The sequence below is a fragment of the Asterias rubens genome, chromosome 1 (assembly GCF_902459465.1).
Source record: "Asterias rubens chromosome 1, eAstRub1.3, whole genome shotgun sequence".
NCBI classification, from domain to species: Eukaryota; Metazoa; Echinodermata; class Asteroidea; order Forcipulatida; family Asteriidae; genus Asterias; species Asterias rubens.
Window position 1 is genome coordinate 28,772,434 of NC_047062.1, and position 17,321 is coordinate 28,789,754.

The window sequence follows — 17,321 nt, forward strand, 5'->3', positions numbered from 1 at the left end:
GCAACAGAGGCCAGATGCCATGGCCTCTATATAATTCTAAGCCTGAAGGTTGGAATCCCCAGCCGTGACACTTGTGTCCTTAAGCAAGACACTTAACCATTGCTTCGTCCTTCGGATGGGACGTAAAGCCGTTGGTCCCATGTGTTGTGTAATGCATGTAAAAGAACCCAGTACACTTTTTGAAAAGAGAGGGGGTTCGCCCCGGTGTTCCTGGCTGTGGCTGCTGTATGTGCCGTAGCACCTTGTAAACCCTTATAAGGTGCTAAATAATTGGTCTCGTAATTCAAGACTGCAATTACCTACCTTTCTGAAAGTTTGTATATATACTCAGCGCCTTGAGTACCTTGTTTGGTAGATACGTGCGCTATGTAAGACTTCGATATTATTATTATAAAAGAGATTTATGTCAACATTTTTTTTTTTCTTCTTTTTTTTTTTTTTTTCCCCGACGGCAGATATCAATGTTGACCATCCTGATGAGAAGTCTATCATCACCTACGTTGTCACCTACTACCATTGCTTCTCCAAGATGAAGGTAGAGACGGTGTCCAGTAAACGTATCGGCAAGGTCATCACAACAGCCATCGACAATGACAAACTCATCACTGAGTACGATAAGATCACCTCTGACCTCCTACAATGGATTGAGCAGACCATCATGATCCTTAATGATAGGACGTTCTCCAATAACCTACAGGGTCTACAACAACAGCTTCTAGCCTTCAGCACGTATCGGACAGTCGAGAAACCCCCAAAGTGAGTTTAACTAGGATTTGAAACTTTGCATGGTAGAAGTACGATATAGTAAAGGTTAGCGGTAATACCATGTAATGAAAATCTCTATCAAGAGTCTAGCTTTCTCCAGAAGACGATCAGAGCATACTGATCGAAACGTCAAGTTGAAACCAACGCTTCTTTTCAGAACCACCCAAACTCATTTAGAGATTATCATCACATGGTATTACCGCAAACCTTTCCTATACCAAAGTGAGTTTGTCGTAACAGCTATTCCTTCAATATATATTTTGTTTGCGAAAGCACCAAGTTTGTATCTACTTGCCTGGTAGATTTTGTTCTTTAGAGAACTGTCCTGCTTTATAGATATTTTCAGAATTTGGGAGACTTCTCAGCTCTGAAACAAACTCTCCTGCTTTTTACCTACTACCTGGGCGGAAGGTAGAAAGTTGGCAGGGACTACTACTTTAGCTTATAGTGGACTGTTATTGATCACTACCGTGGAGTGAGTTCTTGATTGGCCTCAATGTTTCGACTAGCTTGCTCTATTCATCGTCTTTCTTCATTGTTACATGTAGGTAATTGGAAGTTCATAAGAAAAAAACCTTTGGTCCCCATCCGCAAAAGAAATATTTAATGTTTGCTGAAATGATGCTCTCTGAGTATTGAAGAGCTGAGCTCAAAGTTCTCTTTTGATTAGATGTAGTCTATGCTAGAAACATGATGTATTCAAGCGTATGGTAACAAAAAAGTATTACTGATCACAAATTCAAAATTTCTGCTCGTAATCTTCTTCTTTTCTCTGGTCAACTTCCAATCTTACATTTTGAAGACTATAATGTAGTTATTTTTCCTTGTTTTGTGCTTTAGGTTTGTTGAGAAGGGCAACTTGGAGGTGCTCCTGTTTACCATACAGAGTAAGATGAGAGCTAACAACCAGAGGCCATTCACACCCAAGGAAGGCAAACTGGTCCATGATATCAACAAGGTGAGTGAGCATTGAAAGAAAGATCAGGGACTTTGGAGCAACTAAGTTACAAGTAACGATTTAAATCCGATGGATGGAATTTCCTGCCTTATCTTATAATTGTGTAAACAATGCACTATGCTCAAGATAAGTGTTACTGAACAGAAAGAAAACATGAAGAGTTATTTTGTGCTATAAGGGCCATGTCACACAAGGCAGTGTTCAGGCAACCTGTGCCCAGTTTCATGGTACTGCTCACCGTGAAATTCTGCACTTGGTAACCATAACATAACAGGGCTCCGTAATCACAGAATTATGTGTTAAGAAGCGCTATGAAATCTGGCCCAGTTACAGATGAGTGAATAGGCATTCAAATTCTAAATTGCACTTAATATTCTTTTAGCAATAAAACACTGTAAGGAAATAGGTTCTTGGGTTGTTGAAGTGGTCCAATTGCATGTAGTGCAATATTGGTTGACTTCAAGGTGGATGTAAACAAATGCCTTGTGTGACCCAGCCCTAACACTAAGTTATCAACGCCGGCATCGTAAGTGTATTTCATTGGGATACAGACTTGTTAATACTGATCTTACTATTTCAGTCCTGGGAGAGACTAGAGCGAGCCGAACATGAACGCGAACTTGCACTCCGCCAAGAGCTGATCCGACAGGAGAAACTGGAACAGCTGGCCGCACGCTTTGACCGTAAAGCTGCGATGCGTGAAACCTGGCTGAGCGAGAATCAACGTCTGGTCGCTCAGGATAACTTTGGTTACGATCTACCAGCTGTGGAAGCAGCCGCCAAGAAGCATGAGGCCATTGAGACAGACATCTATGCCTACCAGGAGAGAGTGCTGGCTGTGGTGGCCGTTGCACAGGAACTAGAAGAAGAGAAATACCATGACAATGAGAGAATTATTGCAAGGTAAGGCAAACTTCAACTTAGGCTCCCTCTGAACCTTATGTTCTATTTCGCATTGAATGCGTTGATGTTTCAAAATTAATAACTTTGTGACTAAGGTTGCAAAGACTTGCATTTGAAAAACAGAAGGGACGTTTTTGCAGAGTTGTTGAAGAATTCGGGATTAAACAAAGAACAATTTACTTGAGCAGGATTTGAAGTGGCCGGTTAACATGCTTTAGCTCTTTCAACTAAGGGGTGACAGTCGGAGTGTTTGAAGAGTACATAAATTCTCAAATGAATTGTTAATGTGAGACAGAGAATCTATTGTGAAATATTTCTCGTCTGACTTCAAACAAAGTAAGAAGTAAGATTCAAGATTGACAAAATTATTGCAAATTACTGACAATCACCACTAGTTAACCTCATCTTCACTTCATCACTTTCATAAAAAACTTGACAGGAAAGACAATGTGCTGAGATTGTGGGATTACCTGATTGAGTTGTTGAAGGGACGTCGTTCTCGTCTTGACCTGTCTGTTGAAGTACAGAGAATCTTCCAGGAGATGCTGCTACTTCTGGACTCCATGGAGGAAACCAAGGTATGTAGTCTGGATTCTGCAAAGGATATCGTACAAACCTTATTGGTTGCTCTTATCTACTAACATGCTATTTAATCCTAGTCTAATTTCCGATCTTTTGTTTACATTTGAAAATAAAAAAATTGTGATGAAATAGCCCGAAAGACTTCTAAAGCATGTTACATGTGTACATGTAGGTCAACACTTGCACTCTATAAAATGTTCCTACTTTTATCCATGGGGCAGATATCATGCCTGTATCTGCTTGAAAATCAACATGTTTAAACAAATTGTCTTACTGGGTATAAAGCAAACTGTGTAGAGTTGATAAGTCACAATTTCTCATATGGTTTAAATCTGGAGTTAGTGTATAGAGTGCAGTCGAGCCTTCTCAAAATTAAGGCTAGAAAAATACATGTTGGGTAACTGCCAAATTTCATAGGGCTTTTTTAAAAGCAGCAAATTTTGCTTAAAAACTTTTTGCCAAGCAATAATTAGCAGGGTACCAGTCACAGATTGTACACTTGACACATTCTTTTGGCAGGTAAGCATATTTTTGTTGTGCTTAGCCAATTTTATGCTTGAACAGTTCTATGAAATTTGGTCCTGGTGTTGGAAAACTCATTTAAAGTTCTTTAAAGCCATTGGAACTTCTGCCTATATTGCAATGCTTTGCATGTAGGAAAACTTCAGGATGAAGGCAAGCATTTGCCCAAGGCGCTCATGTGAACAACTAGAAACGGGTTACCGGCCATCATATCATGAAGATTACATTGTTGCGACTGGTACCACACTCATTTGTTGCTAAGCCAAGATATTTTCTAAGCAGTCTTTTCTGCTAAACAGCTTTTTGAAAACAATTTCTACCTGACTGTTGAGAATCACCAAATGAGTCTGTATAAATCTTTTCTTCCACATCTTTGTATTAAAGTGAAAATTGTTCATTTGATGAATACCGAATGTAGCCATAACTTGTTTTGCTTGACCCATGGCAGGTGCTTCTGTTGTCAGAAGACCTCGGTAAGCATCTGATGGGAGTGGAAGACTTGCTGCAGAAACATGCTCTCCTAGAGGCTGATGTTGCTGGGTATGGAGATAGAGTTAACACTGTCAACCATCAAGCATCTAAATACATGAATCCTAAAGGACCTGATGGCTCAGGTAGGTAGTTAACATTTTGGATATAATCTGAATTTATCCAGAACTTATGGAGATATCTCATTGTTAAAGGCACTGGACATGTTTGGTAATTGGAAAGACCAGTATTTTCACTTCCTGGGTGCATTCCAAATGTATGCATAAAATAACAAACCTCTGAAAGTTTTGACTCAATTGGTCGTCGAAGTTGCAAGAGAATAGTGACAGAAAAAACACCCTTGTTGCAAAACTTTGTGTGGTTTCAGATGCCTAATGAAAGGTTTCAGGCCTGAAGTCTTTTTGAGTGAGAAATTACCTAAAAAACAAATTTTTAACTCAAGTACTAAAAGACGTTTAAGAGAGGATTTTTCTCATTTTGTCATAGGTTTTAAGTTTGTTTTGTAGAAACTGAAAATTACAGGACCAACGGACTTGTCCGGTCATGAGCTAACTGGCCCGACACTAAAACTAATGGCCTCTGGCTTGTGGTCCAGTGTAAAATTCAAGCCCTGCATAGTGTGGCTGGTCATAATTCCTTGAAATTGTTTTTGATTGACAGGCTACCAACCAGTGGATCCACAGATAGTGGCTGATCGTATGACCCACTTGGAGGAAAGCTACCAGGAGCTGTTGGAGCTCGCCCGTGGCCGCAAGGACCGTCTCGGAGAGTCACGCAAGCTATGGCAGTTCTTCTGGGATCTGGCCGACGACGAGAACATGATCAAGGAACAAGCCCAGATCATGAAATCCACGGACATTGGGCACGACCTCACCAGCATCAACCTACTCATCAAGAAGCAGAAGGTGAGTGTGGGATATGGAAGTATACATCTGTGGAAGTGTCGTGGCACAGTATTCAACTTCTGGTGGATCTGATCAGCAGAGTGTGGGTTCGAATCCCCAGCCAGGACACTTGTGTCCTTAAGCAAGACACGCCACCATTGCTTCGTCCTTCGGATGGGATGTTAAGCCATTGGTCCCATGTGTTATGTAACGCATGTAAAAGAACCCAGTGCACTTGTCGAAAAGATAAGAGGTTCGCCCCGGTGTTCCTGGTCCGATCGGCAGCAAATTGCGCCACAGCACCTTCATGGTGCTATCAGAATTAGGTCTCACATCTTGCAGGAAATACTGTAGTTACAGCGCCAGGAGCGTCATTGAGTGATGGACATGTGCGCTATATATTAAGAAGCCACAATTAATATCTAGATTATTGTCAAAAGTTGTGTGCTCCATGGCGACTTTGTAGATACTTTGTACATACTTTGTAGATGTGGAATGAGGTGGCATGCATGACTCTAGACCAGCATGCATTTCATTCAATGGCTAACAAGCTCCTAGAAAGTATTTTTAAATTAGTATATTGTTATCGTGTCAAAATTTGCCTAACCCTTGTAGGAAATTGCAGTGATTTGGTGATGCATAAGTAAATGAAACTTGGATCACTGAAAACAAGTTTTTGTTTCATTTTTACCTGAATTTTTCCCATCAATATTCTATAATTTGTTTTCTCAAGATTCTGAATGTTGTGTTGGTATTTTGGCACAATTGATAAGACATTAACGGTGGACTTGATCCATATTGGATAAATACTAAATAGACAAATCATTAACTGTTGATTCTGTTACCCTTAAACAGGCTCAAGAAGACGAGCTGGTAGGTCGTCATGCCCAGCTGATGGCCAACATCAAGGTGGGTGAAGACCTGATCGCAAAGGAGCACTTTGGAGCTCCTCAGATCCAGTCCCGCATCGCCAAGGTCAAGGATGACTGGACGAACCTGGAGGCACTGTGTAAGCAGCGCCGAGATCGTCTCAACGAGGCACAAGACATGTACCAGGTAAGATACAGAATCAGTTTCAGCTATTATTCTCAATCAATCAATCAATCAATCAATCAATCAATCAATCAATCAATCAATCAATCAATCAATCAATCAATCATACACAGTTTAAAGACATGGCTTGAGTTTGGAAGAAAATCCACTTCAGTGCTTGTAGCTCAAAATGTTTACTGGACCAGATGTTTTGTCCACAAGATATGAACTGTTTAATTTTCACCAATCACTGAGGGAAGATTTATCCCATTTGTACTATAGGCAAGCATCCAAATACTCGACAAAATTGAAAAGTATATGTTTTGAGGCATTGCATGGTGAGGTATCAATAAGTATTTGGTTTGCGGTAACACCATGTGTATATCTACTTGCCAGGTAGAGTTTGTTCTTTAGAGAACTATCTTGCTATATAATCTATTACTGTGGAGTAGATTTTTCGGGAAAAATTTAAAAAAAAAAAGTTATCATACTGAAAGTCAGCATTTAAACAAAAACACAAGACCACATTAAAAACAATTGATGTAAATTATTTTGCCGTGCAGTTCTTCGCCGATGCCGATGATGTTGATACCTGGATGTTGGATACACTCCGTCTGGTCTCCAGTGAAGACGTGGGACGTGATGAGCCAAGTGTTGAGTCACTACTCAAGAAACACAAGGTACAGTTACTGCTTTTTGCACAATCCCTTTTCCTGTATCCAAGAGTTCTCCCCATGCGCAAGGTAGCGAAATACACATGAATTGTGCGCACATTTCGGCCGATAAAAAGAAAAGAAGAAAAACATTTGAAGTTATTTCACACTCATCAAGAAAGAAACATTTATTATGCTCAGTGAAATGCTTTGAAGTAAAATGATTTGATCCTCCATAGTTGGTGGTATGTTGCCAGATAGATCACATTCTCCGAGCTCTTATCATTGTAATGTGTCTGACGAATAAATAGCAAGCAGATAGTCATTTTTTATTGAATAAAGGAAAGAGCCTTTGCAGTTTGGCCGACGGCCATTTCTGTTTCTCCTTTCTACTTTTATCTGAATTCAGACTTTCCGGGTAATTATTAGGCTGTATTTGTCTCAAAATTTAAAAACCATGCACTTCGATCTACTTCTATAGCACCGAGGATACTGCTCCCAAAAGTCTATAACTCCAGGGTGATCAAAAGGTGGAATTTCCATCATTTAAATGTACCTCCTAAGATCTGGATCTCAGTTACAGTTTTTGTTGTCAGCAGCGACTCTTAACCCTGTATTGAATCCCTGTGGTTATCATAAGACACTCATGTGGCAAAATAGTACATGTTTACCAAAAATGAATGAGCCTTATTCCATACGACTAAAGACCAGCTGCACAATGCGCAGCGTGCATACATGTGCGTCTCCTGTCCGCCATTTTGGAGGTCAAAACATGCACAAAAGGATTGTACACGTTTGCACGCACATTGATGCCATCCTTTTGAGCACATTTTGACCCCCAAAATAGAGACGTGCGTGTATGCCTGCTGTGCGTTGTGCAATGGGTCTATTGCAATACTGTTGATTTGCATGATCATGGGTATGATAGGTCCTTACATCATTGGGTGTGGCTTAATGGAGCAGTTAGTAGTGACAGTCACTAGAAAGACAATGCATTATGTATGACTGCATTATGGAGTTGTTGTGGTACTTGTATTCATTTCTGTTTAAAGCATGAATAAATGTCTGCTTTCCTTCCTTCCTTCCTTCCTTCCCCCTTGGTACTCCATCCCAGGAGGTCTATATAGCCAACCCTAAACCTGGAGTGAGTTCTCTGCATTGTCTTACACTGCAGTGTTTCAAATCAGTGTTTCCATAACATTGTTTCCATAACATTGTTCCCTCATTGTTCTGCAATTTTATTACAGCCATTGCCTTGGTCTTTGACTAAATAATCATAATTTTTACATGAAAACAATTAATTATATTTTGATTTGACTAATGATGGATTGTCAGTGTTTGAAGGATGTGTAATCCTGCCAAAGTTTTCTTTGAGATTTGTGTTTATAACTTGAGTTTCACTAACATATAAATATTTGCGTGTGCACAGATTGCCATAAAAAAAAGATTTTATAGTACTAACTTTGAAGATGTGAAATATCCATGAAACAAGAGGGAACATTTTCTCCTCTGAAAGTTTGCTTTTTAGACTTTGTGTGAAAGTTTGCTTTTTAGACTTTGTGCGACATGTAGTACAAACTGTCTGATCTGTTTAAAAAAAGTACACTGAACATCAACACTTGCATCTATTTGAATTTCACTATGCTGTTTTTTGTTTTAAACATTAACTAGCAGTTTCTGTTCTCCTGAAACAGAAAGAAATTACATACAAAAACTCTCCCAAAAGCCAGTGGTGTGTCTTACCTCAAAGAAATTAAATATGCACAAATAATTAAATGTATATGACAGCAAAAATAGTGATCAATTTGAAATTAAATTAACATTTCACCTTCCTTTGTGTAACTCATGCAGTGCAGTTTGTTTTTAAATGAAAGGCTGAACACAATAATATCTCACTACCAATAACTGATTGAAACTAAGCTTTTCTTAGCAAAAATTTTGAAAAACGTATAAAATAAGTGACTGTAATTATGCAGTTGCTCATCATCTAGAAGCATTTTGTCTTAATTGTGTGGCTTGTTACACCTAAAGTTTGATGTTTTGGCTTTTCAACATTGTTCACTTTCAAAACCCATCTTTTACCATGTTAACAAAGGATTGACTATTCACTGTTTGTGTTTGAGAGATTTTGAAGGAAGGTATTTTTTGTGGTCGGGGCCTTTTTTCAACTTCTGGCTTGGGCTCCAGCTCTGGCCAGGCTCCATCATCAATTTTGGAGCTGTCTTGGGCTCCATCATCAATTTTGGAGCTGTCTTGGGCTCCATCATCAATTTTGGAGCTGTCTTGGGCTCCATCATCAATTTTGGAGTTGTGTACATTTTGCACAGTGTTTCCAACCTCAAATTGAGGCGGGAGCCAAAGCCGAGGTTTTGAAAACGCCTGAAGTCAATTATTACTGAGCCATTATAAAGATATAATAGCGTCCCAGATTGCAGAGTAGGGGTTTTAAAACCAAAGGTAAATGTTAACAATTGGGCTTCATGCTCGCAAGTTTTGGCGCTTCCATGCTTTTGCGGTTTGCGCTCAGAGTTTAGGTTTGTTTCTCAACAGCCTATCACATCCCTGGGTATCATATCCCTTCCATAGTTGATCCTTATCAAAACAAGTTTTCTTCTGTAAGAGAGTCTGCCTCCCAATCCATTGTAAGGTTTTCAAAATTATCAGGGACAATCGCCAAATTATTTTTGACAAGGCCACACAAGTTCGTAGATGTTGTCAAAGATATGTCTTGTGTTAGCGTTCATGAGCTGCTACAAAGCTGCTGGCCTAGAACCACAAATCTCCAATGAGATTACAGTTAACCCATCAACTAAGATATAAGTGAGGGTTATGACATTGGGCCGTGCAGAGCTTCGGTCTTTCCGAGGTTGTATACTCATTTTGTTGTTTGTTTATACTTCCCAGGAAATCACTACCGAGTTACAGAATTACACAGCGGTGATCGATGGTCTCCACACTCAAGCACAGGAGCTTGGCGAACAGGTATGTAAGAATTTGGCAACACTGTCAAACAACTAATATCTTACAACCTGCACCTTATTTTATCTTACGACCTACAAGACCTAATTGATACACCTAGGAACATCATTCTTAAAGGTACTGGGGTGGATTTCACAAAGAGTTAAGACTAGTCTTATCTCGAGTTAGGACCAGTTACTTGTCCTAACTTAGGACTAGCCTTTAGTTTTGTATATCTCCAAGGACTAGTCTTAGCTCTTTGTGAAATCAACCCCTGGACACGTTTGGTAATTACTCAAATTAGGTATTAGCATAAAAACTTACTTGGTAACTAGCAACGTAGAGCTGTTGATAGTATGAAACATTGTGAGAAACGACTCCCTCTGAAGGAACGTAGTTTTTGAGAAAGAGGTAATTTCTCACTAAAATATTTGAATCTGAGAAAGACTTCAGGCCTGAACCTTTTCTCATGCACCTGAAAGCACACAAATTTGTGCAACAAAACACTGGGTGTTTTTTCTTTCATTATTTTCTTGCAACCTTGGTGACCAATTTGAGCAAAAAATGTTTACAGGTTTGTTATTTTATGCATATGTTGGGATACACCAAGTGAGAATACTGGTCTTTGACAATTACCATCACCTACGTGTCTAGTGCCTTTAAAGGGAAAGTACACCTTTGGGAATTGTCAAAGACCAGTCTTCTCACTTGGTGTATCCCATCATAAGCATTAAATAACAAGCCTGTGAAAATTTCGGCTCAATTGGTCATCAACGTTGCGAGAAAATGATGAAAGAAAAAACACCCTTGTTGGACGAATTTATGTGCTTTCAGATAGGAGTAAAAGACTTCTAGCTAGAAGTCTTTTATTATTTTAGTGAGAAATTACCTCTTTCTCAAAAACTACGTTACTTCAGAGGGAGTTGTTTCCCCCGATGTTTTATACTATCAACAGCTCTCCAATGCTCGTTACCAAGTCAGTTTTTAAGTTAATATTTGTTTTGAGTAATAACTACCAAACGTGTACCTTCCCTTTAAAGAAAGCTTTTAAAAAGTATAATTGCCTATGAACACTTTATGGAAGAAAAACTTGAGCTTACTTGTTGGAACTGGTGTTCCTTTTCTTGAGAAAACCATCAATTAAAAAATTGAAACTTCAGATAAATAGTAGAAATACAAGTGAGGAAATTTATCCTGTGTAATTTCTTTTCAGGACCGCGATTCCCCTGAGGTTCAAGCTCGTCTTGGTACCATCAACCGTCGCTACAAGGAGCTGTTGGAGCTTGCCAAGCTGCGTAACCAACGTCTTCTCGATGCCTTGTCTCTCTACAAGCTCTTCAATGAAGCAGACACAGTGGAGGCCTGGATCGATGAGAAGGTCAGTTGATTCTTTAAGACAATCTTCTATCTATCTATCTAGCCTATGTCACTCCACTGCAGAAGGAAGGCCTCTTCATCTCCATTCCACCTTGATTACTGTTAAGTCTAGACTTTTCAACCAGTGGATATTCCATGTGTGTATGTTTTGACAATTGTAGTAAGGGTAACTACCATATTTGAGGATAATTTCTCAACCCTTGCTTTCAGTTTACCATCAACTTTCATATAACTTAATGGTCCATTCAGAATAGTGGAATGTTCTTCAAGACTAAATTGTTATAATGAGACATCACTTGATGTATCCCTTTGGAATTCCAATGACTGTAATGTCTAGATTTGTCAATCAGTGGATATTCCATTTGTGTATATTTTGACAATGGTAGTCAGGATAGCTACCATGTTGGAGGTTTATTTCTTAACCCTTACTTTCAGTTTACCAACAACTTTCCTCCAAGTTTGATATAGATAAGGATCCATTTAGAATAGTCAAATGTTAAAAAGTTGCAGGTTTTTTCCCTAAAAATTGTGGGTTGGTAAAAAAAAATTTAAAACTGAATATCAAAATTTAGTTTTTATTTGAAACAGACAAATATTTATATTAACAATGAAAATGGAGAAGAAAAAATACCCAGCAGGCCAAGATCATCAATTTTATTCCTAATCAAACTACAAAGTTTTTGTTTGTTTTTGTTTTTAACCCATACACCGATGTGTGTTAGCACTGTATACTCAGTACTTTCCAGAGTCCTGTGAAAAAATATCACAGGCATGTTACTCGGGTGGGATTCGAACCCACGACCCTTGCAATTCTAGAGCAGTGTCTTACCAACTAGACTACCGGGATTGCCCGGCAGCTAGAGGCAGTTGGAATCCTATGTTTTGGCAGCGGGTACCGCAACAATATATAATAGATGTTAAATTTGCATCGGGGATATTCTTAATATTCTTTATCCCCGATGCAAATTTAACATCTATTAAACAAAGTTTTTGTTTAAACCTACTGATTGGAGACATTTGATCTTAAATGGCTGGTTTATGTGAGGCATTACTTTGTTCTTCAGTGTATGGATTATATCATAAAGCCATAAATTTGGGATGGTTGGTCAAAACAAATTTTAGTATAACAAAAAACTTCAATTAATTACCCCTACGCATTCCTTGTTTCCCTCTATCTAGGAGCAAACATTAAATTCAGTCATACCACTAGAAGACCTAGAATCCAATGATGTCATCTTGACGCGCTTTGACCGCTTTGAGAAGGAGATGGAGATCAACGCCCCCAAGGTGGCCGTTGTTAACCAGCTTGCGCGTCAGCTTCTGCATGTTGAGCATCCCAACTCACAGGAGATCACCAGCAAGCAGAATCACCTTAACCAACGGTAAATAGCATTTGGAAAGATCCAACTATAAACTGTAACAACAGGCCTGGGGTGGATTTCACAAAGAGTTAGGACTAGGCTTATCTCGAGTTAGGACCAGTTACTTGTCGTAACTTGTCGTAACTTAGGACTATCCATGCAATTTGTATATTTCATAGGACTAGTCCTAAGTTAGGACTGGTCCTTACTCTTTGTGAAATCGACCCCTGGGCCCAATTTCATAGAGCTGAATAAGCAGAAAATACAGACTCAAAAATATGCTTAACAAAAATAAGCAGGATACCAGCCACAGATAGTATGTGTGAGATGGATCTTTGGTTGGTAACCTTATTCTGGTAAGCATAATTTTGTTGTGCTTAGCTTAGCTACTTTTTGTGCTGAAGCAGCTCTTTGAAATTGGGCACTGTAGTCACCCAGATATCACAAAGGCAATATTCTCTGTTGCCCTGGCCATGGCCTTGGTGCCCCTTCAAAAGTTTCCCTAAAGATTTTACATCAGAAGATTCTTGGCAAATTAAAAAGAGCAAAGTGCTTTTTCAAATATGAAATTCCAGCCAATACACTCCAAGTACAGGGTCCATTTTAATGAAAATAAATGTGTTTCGTAAAAAATATCTGCAAACAAGTTTTGATTTTATTGCATGGCTCCTTGAATTACCCTAAACAGCAAGAGGAGCGGGTGCATTTCTTCATAAATGGACTTAAATCGCAGTAACTTGGACAGCCTTTAATATTTTTATTGTGACTGATTGTTTGTACAGCTGGGCAGCGTTGCGTGTTCTCCTGGAGGAGCGTCGTGATTCAGTTATTGCAGTGCGTGAGGTCCAGACCTATCACATTGAATGCATTGAGACCACTACATGGATTAAGGATAAGGCACGTCTTATTGAAGCTACTAAGGATCTTGGTAATGACTTGACTGGTATCATGGCACTACAGCGCCGTCTCAAGGGGATGGAGAGTGATCTTGCTGCTATCGAGGCTAAGGTAAGACATGATTGGGGTTTGGGATTCATTGCTCCTCATGGGTGAGACAATCTGAAAGCAATTCTGTAATAATTGTGATTTGTCTCCTGACGATGACTAGAGCAAGTTAGTCGAATCGTTGAGACCAAAAACAAAAAAATCCCCTCGATCCACTAAAGCTTAAGTAGTCGTCCCAGTCGTTTTTCTACCTTCCACTCAGGTAGTACTTCAGCAGGACAGTTCTTTTCTTTTCTTCTTCGATCTTGTGTTTGTACCGCAAAATTCAAGTCTCTTCTCAAAACTTATCTTATGTCACAGGTTTTCAATGACTAATTTTGTTGTGTCTGTTTTTCTTTGTGTTGTGTTTTGTTTTTGTTTTGTTTTTGGTTTTACTGCGCCTTGAACACCCAGCAGGGTGGATATGTGCGCATTACAAGTCTTATTATTATTATTATTATTATTATTATTATTATTATTATTATTATTATTATTATTATTATTATTATTATTAGAACTGAAAAGTCTCCCGAATTCCAAAAATCTACTTTCTCAATGTTTGATCCTTTCTTTGCGACCACAGTTGGAATCTTTGGACAAGGAGTCTGAGAAGTTGGCCCAAGAACATCCCGAGGATGCAGAGGAGATCAGGCACAGATACAACCTCATCATTGAGATCTGGGAGGAACTCAAGGAGCTGGTAAGACCCAAACAAATTATCCATTCAGTCATCTGTCTAGTTGTTTTTGTACTTGTTTGTATTCTCCTAGGATCAGAGTTGAATAGAGAGCCTAATTGTTGCTGTTATGAGATAATGCGATTGGCACATGGTTTTAATTATCAATCTTGTATACTGGGCTCGATTTCACAAAACACTATTGGTAATTACTCAAAATAATTATTAGCATAAAACCTTACTTGGTGACGAGTAACAGGGAGAGGTTGATGGTATAAACATTGTGAGAAACTGCTCCCTCTGAAGTGACATAGTTTTCGAGAAAGAAGTAATTTTCCACGAATTTGATTTCGGGGCCTCAGATTTAGAATTTGAGGTCTCAAAATCAACCATCTAAACGCACACAACTTCGTGTGACAAGGGTGTTTTTTCTTTCATTATTATCTTGCAACTTGGATGACCAATTGAGCTCAAATTTTCACAGGTTTGTTATTTTATGCATATGTTGAGATACAGCAAGTGAGAAGACTGGTCTTTGACAATTGCCAATAGTGTCCAGTGTCGTTAAGATGAGCTGGCAGTATTTCCATAGTTATTTGTATTGTGACATCACACTTTGCTTAGTAGTTAAGATTGATACACCGTTAAGATCAATCTTAACTCTTTGTGAAATCGGCCCCTGAGCTTTGTATATTAAGAAGTGTGTACATTTTAACTCTCAAACACAAATTGCTTGAGACAGCAACCATTATGTTAACAAGAAAACATTTAATCGGTCAATAATACCTTAAGGATGTTCATAGTGAAAGAAACAATAGTAAGCAACATTTTCAAATGGTTTCCACAACAGCTGAAGACCAGGGAAGCTGCCCTGAACGAAGCTGGTGACCTCCAGCAGTTCCTGCGTGATCTGGATGAATTCCAGGCCTGGTTGTCTAAGACCATGACTGCCGTGGCCTCAGAGGACATCCCTGAGAGCCTGAAGGAGGCTGAGAAGCTCCTGAACAAACACGCTGCTATCAAGGATGAGATTGACGGCTACGAGGAGAACTATGGCAAGATGAAAGAACAGGGAGACCGCATCACTGAGGGACAGACGGATACACAGTACATGTTCCTTAAGCAGGTCAGTTACAAAGATCAACCTGTGTCCACTTATTATTTGGTTTGAACAAAATCATAGGCATATTACTTAGGTGGGATTCAAACCCACGACCTTTGCCAATCTTGAGCAGATGTCTTGCCAACTTCTTTTCTAAGTTCTGTGAAAAAAAAATCATAGGCATATTACTTGGGGTGGGATTCAAACCCATGACTCATGAATTCTGTGTTTACTATCACTATTCTCCAAATACTGTGCAAGTGCCGAATTTCTGTGCGAGCATTGTAAGCGAAGAATTCCTAGTAACGTGGAGTATACACGCACAAAAGCAAAAATTTCCCCCTAACCTGTGAAATATGCTTGACAGAAGTGCAGAATTCCCTGCTTACGTGAGCGCTGATTCGTTGCTAACAGTTAGCAGAACCATGAAATTGGGCCTAGGTTCAATTGATTTATTATTTGTTATTGTTATATGAATTAAATTCAAGAATGTGCCTTCATGATTTTCATCTGTATTTTATAGCGTCTCCAAGCCCTTGATGATGGCTGGATTGAGCTGCACCAGATGTGGGACAACAGACAACTTCTTCTTTCACAGGCCCTCAATCACCAGATGTTCCTCCGCGATGCCAGGCAGGTTGATCACATCCTCAACCAACAGGAGAACTTCCTTGCCAAGGTTGAACAACCTGTAAGTATATACCACCTTATCTCTCTTTGTGGTTTGTAGTATTTGCCTACAACCCCATACTCTAAAAGCATCAATTGACTCCTTGTTAAACAAGCAGTGTTGTAGCCTTGAAGGGCGGTGCTGGACGGGCCTGCCCAGGACTTAACATTTTTGGCCAGCACTCTGAGCAAAATAAACTGTGCCGCCCAGCACAGATTTCCCCTGGAATAAATCAAAATGTTGTCCATAGTGCATTGATCTGAGACACAGCTAATGATAAGGAGTATCAATAAGGAGTAATCATTTTGAAAAGGGAGCTATCATTGGAACTTCTTAAAGTCTATTGGAAATTTTGAAGGGGCATCAAGGCCAAGACCAGGGCAACGGAGGCCATGGCCTCGGAAGCATGAAATTCCAGGCCTGTGTTTATGGTAAAGAAAATGTGTACATTTTTCCTTTTGAGTGTCTTATCAAAACTCCACATCTCTTTTTGATTTGACAGAACTCTCTTGAGGCATGTGATGATGCCATCAAGCGTTATGAGACGTTCCTTAGCCAGATGGATACCAATGATGAGAAGATCAACACAGTACTCAGCTTTGGACAACGCCTCTGCGATGAGGATCACTACGCTGCTGATAAGATCAACAAGAAGGCAGAGAATATTGATGAGAGGTAAGAAGTCAAAGTCAGATGGATGCTGTTAAGAACCATGAGCTAGCGTTAAGGCCAAAAAAGGATTGCTTGTTTGTAGGGTCGTCGGACTCGTTTAAGTAATTTAGTTTTAAAATTGATATTGAATTGTGAATATAAACTTTTCATAAAATCTTTTCACTGAGCAAGTTTTATGCCAACAGAATACTAACATTGAGTAGCAAGTGATAATCTTTGAGTAGCAACTTGTACAGTTTTTGCAAAGCATTTTGCGATACTATACAAGGGAAATCGTTCACTGCATTATCTGATCTAAAATGTTGCAACCTTCTATTAAAACGATGTTAATCTTCTCCACCTAGGCGTAAAGCCAACCGTGATGCTGCCGAGGGTACACTAAACCGTCTTAAGGACAACCGCCTATTGCAGTCCTTCCTCCAGGAGGCTGATGAGCTGGGTATCTTCCTAGTAGAGAAGACTGTCATTGCCCAGGAAGAGACCTATGATGAGGCACGTAGTCTCCATGGCAAGTGGCAGAAGCACCAGGCCTTCGAGGCTGAATTGTCTGCCAACAAGGAACGCCTGGAGAAACTCAAAGAGGTGAGTCAAAACAATCGCTTTGAAGTACAAGAGGGAAGGTCAAAGTTAGGATTCAAAAAGTGTTACTCTTATGTGAAATTTGTGCTAGAAACAGACTAAGGCCATGTCCAAATTAGAGGCTACAGGTACGGGTTCGGCTAGATTTCCATGT

The 17,321-nt window shown here is 39.5% G+C and overlaps 1 protein-coding gene across 1 annotated transcript in view; it reads left to right on the forward strand.

Moving 5' to 3' along the window:
• Window positions 1–17,321, forward strand: part of LOC117295595 (spectrin beta chain-like) — a 60,298-nt gene that overhangs the window by 23,841 nt on the left and 19,136 nt on the right. Inside the window, exons 6-22 of the mRNA XM_033778296.1 lie at window positions 456–756; window positions 1,606–1,723; window positions 2,304–2,626; window positions 3,066–3,204; window positions 4,179–4,344; window positions 4,880–5,124; window positions 5,959–6,159; window positions 6,699–6,815; window positions 9,693–9,770; window positions 10,960–11,124; window positions 12,303–12,505; window positions 13,267–13,492; window positions 14,052–14,168; window positions 14,995–15,270; window positions 15,770–15,937; window positions 16,419–16,591; window positions 16,933–17,170. Coding sequence (XP_033634187.1) covers window positions 456–756; window positions 1,606–1,723; window positions 2,304–2,626; window positions 3,066–3,204; window positions 4,179–4,344; window positions 4,880–5,124; window positions 5,959–6,159; window positions 6,699–6,815; window positions 9,693–9,770; window positions 10,960–11,124; window positions 12,303–12,505; window positions 13,267–13,492; window positions 14,052–14,168; window positions 14,995–15,270; window positions 15,770–15,937; window positions 16,419–16,591; window positions 16,933–17,170 — 3,254 coding nt within the window. The remainder of the gene's footprint in view (window positions 1–455; window positions 757–1,605; window positions 1,724–2,303; window positions 2,627–3,065; window positions 3,205–4,178; window positions 4,345–4,879; window positions 5,125–5,958; window positions 6,160–6,698; window positions 6,816–9,692; window positions 9,771–10,959; window positions 11,125–12,302; window positions 12,506–13,266; window positions 13,493–14,051; window positions 14,169–14,994; window positions 15,271–15,769; window positions 15,938–16,418; window positions 16,592–16,932; window positions 17,171–17,321) is intronic.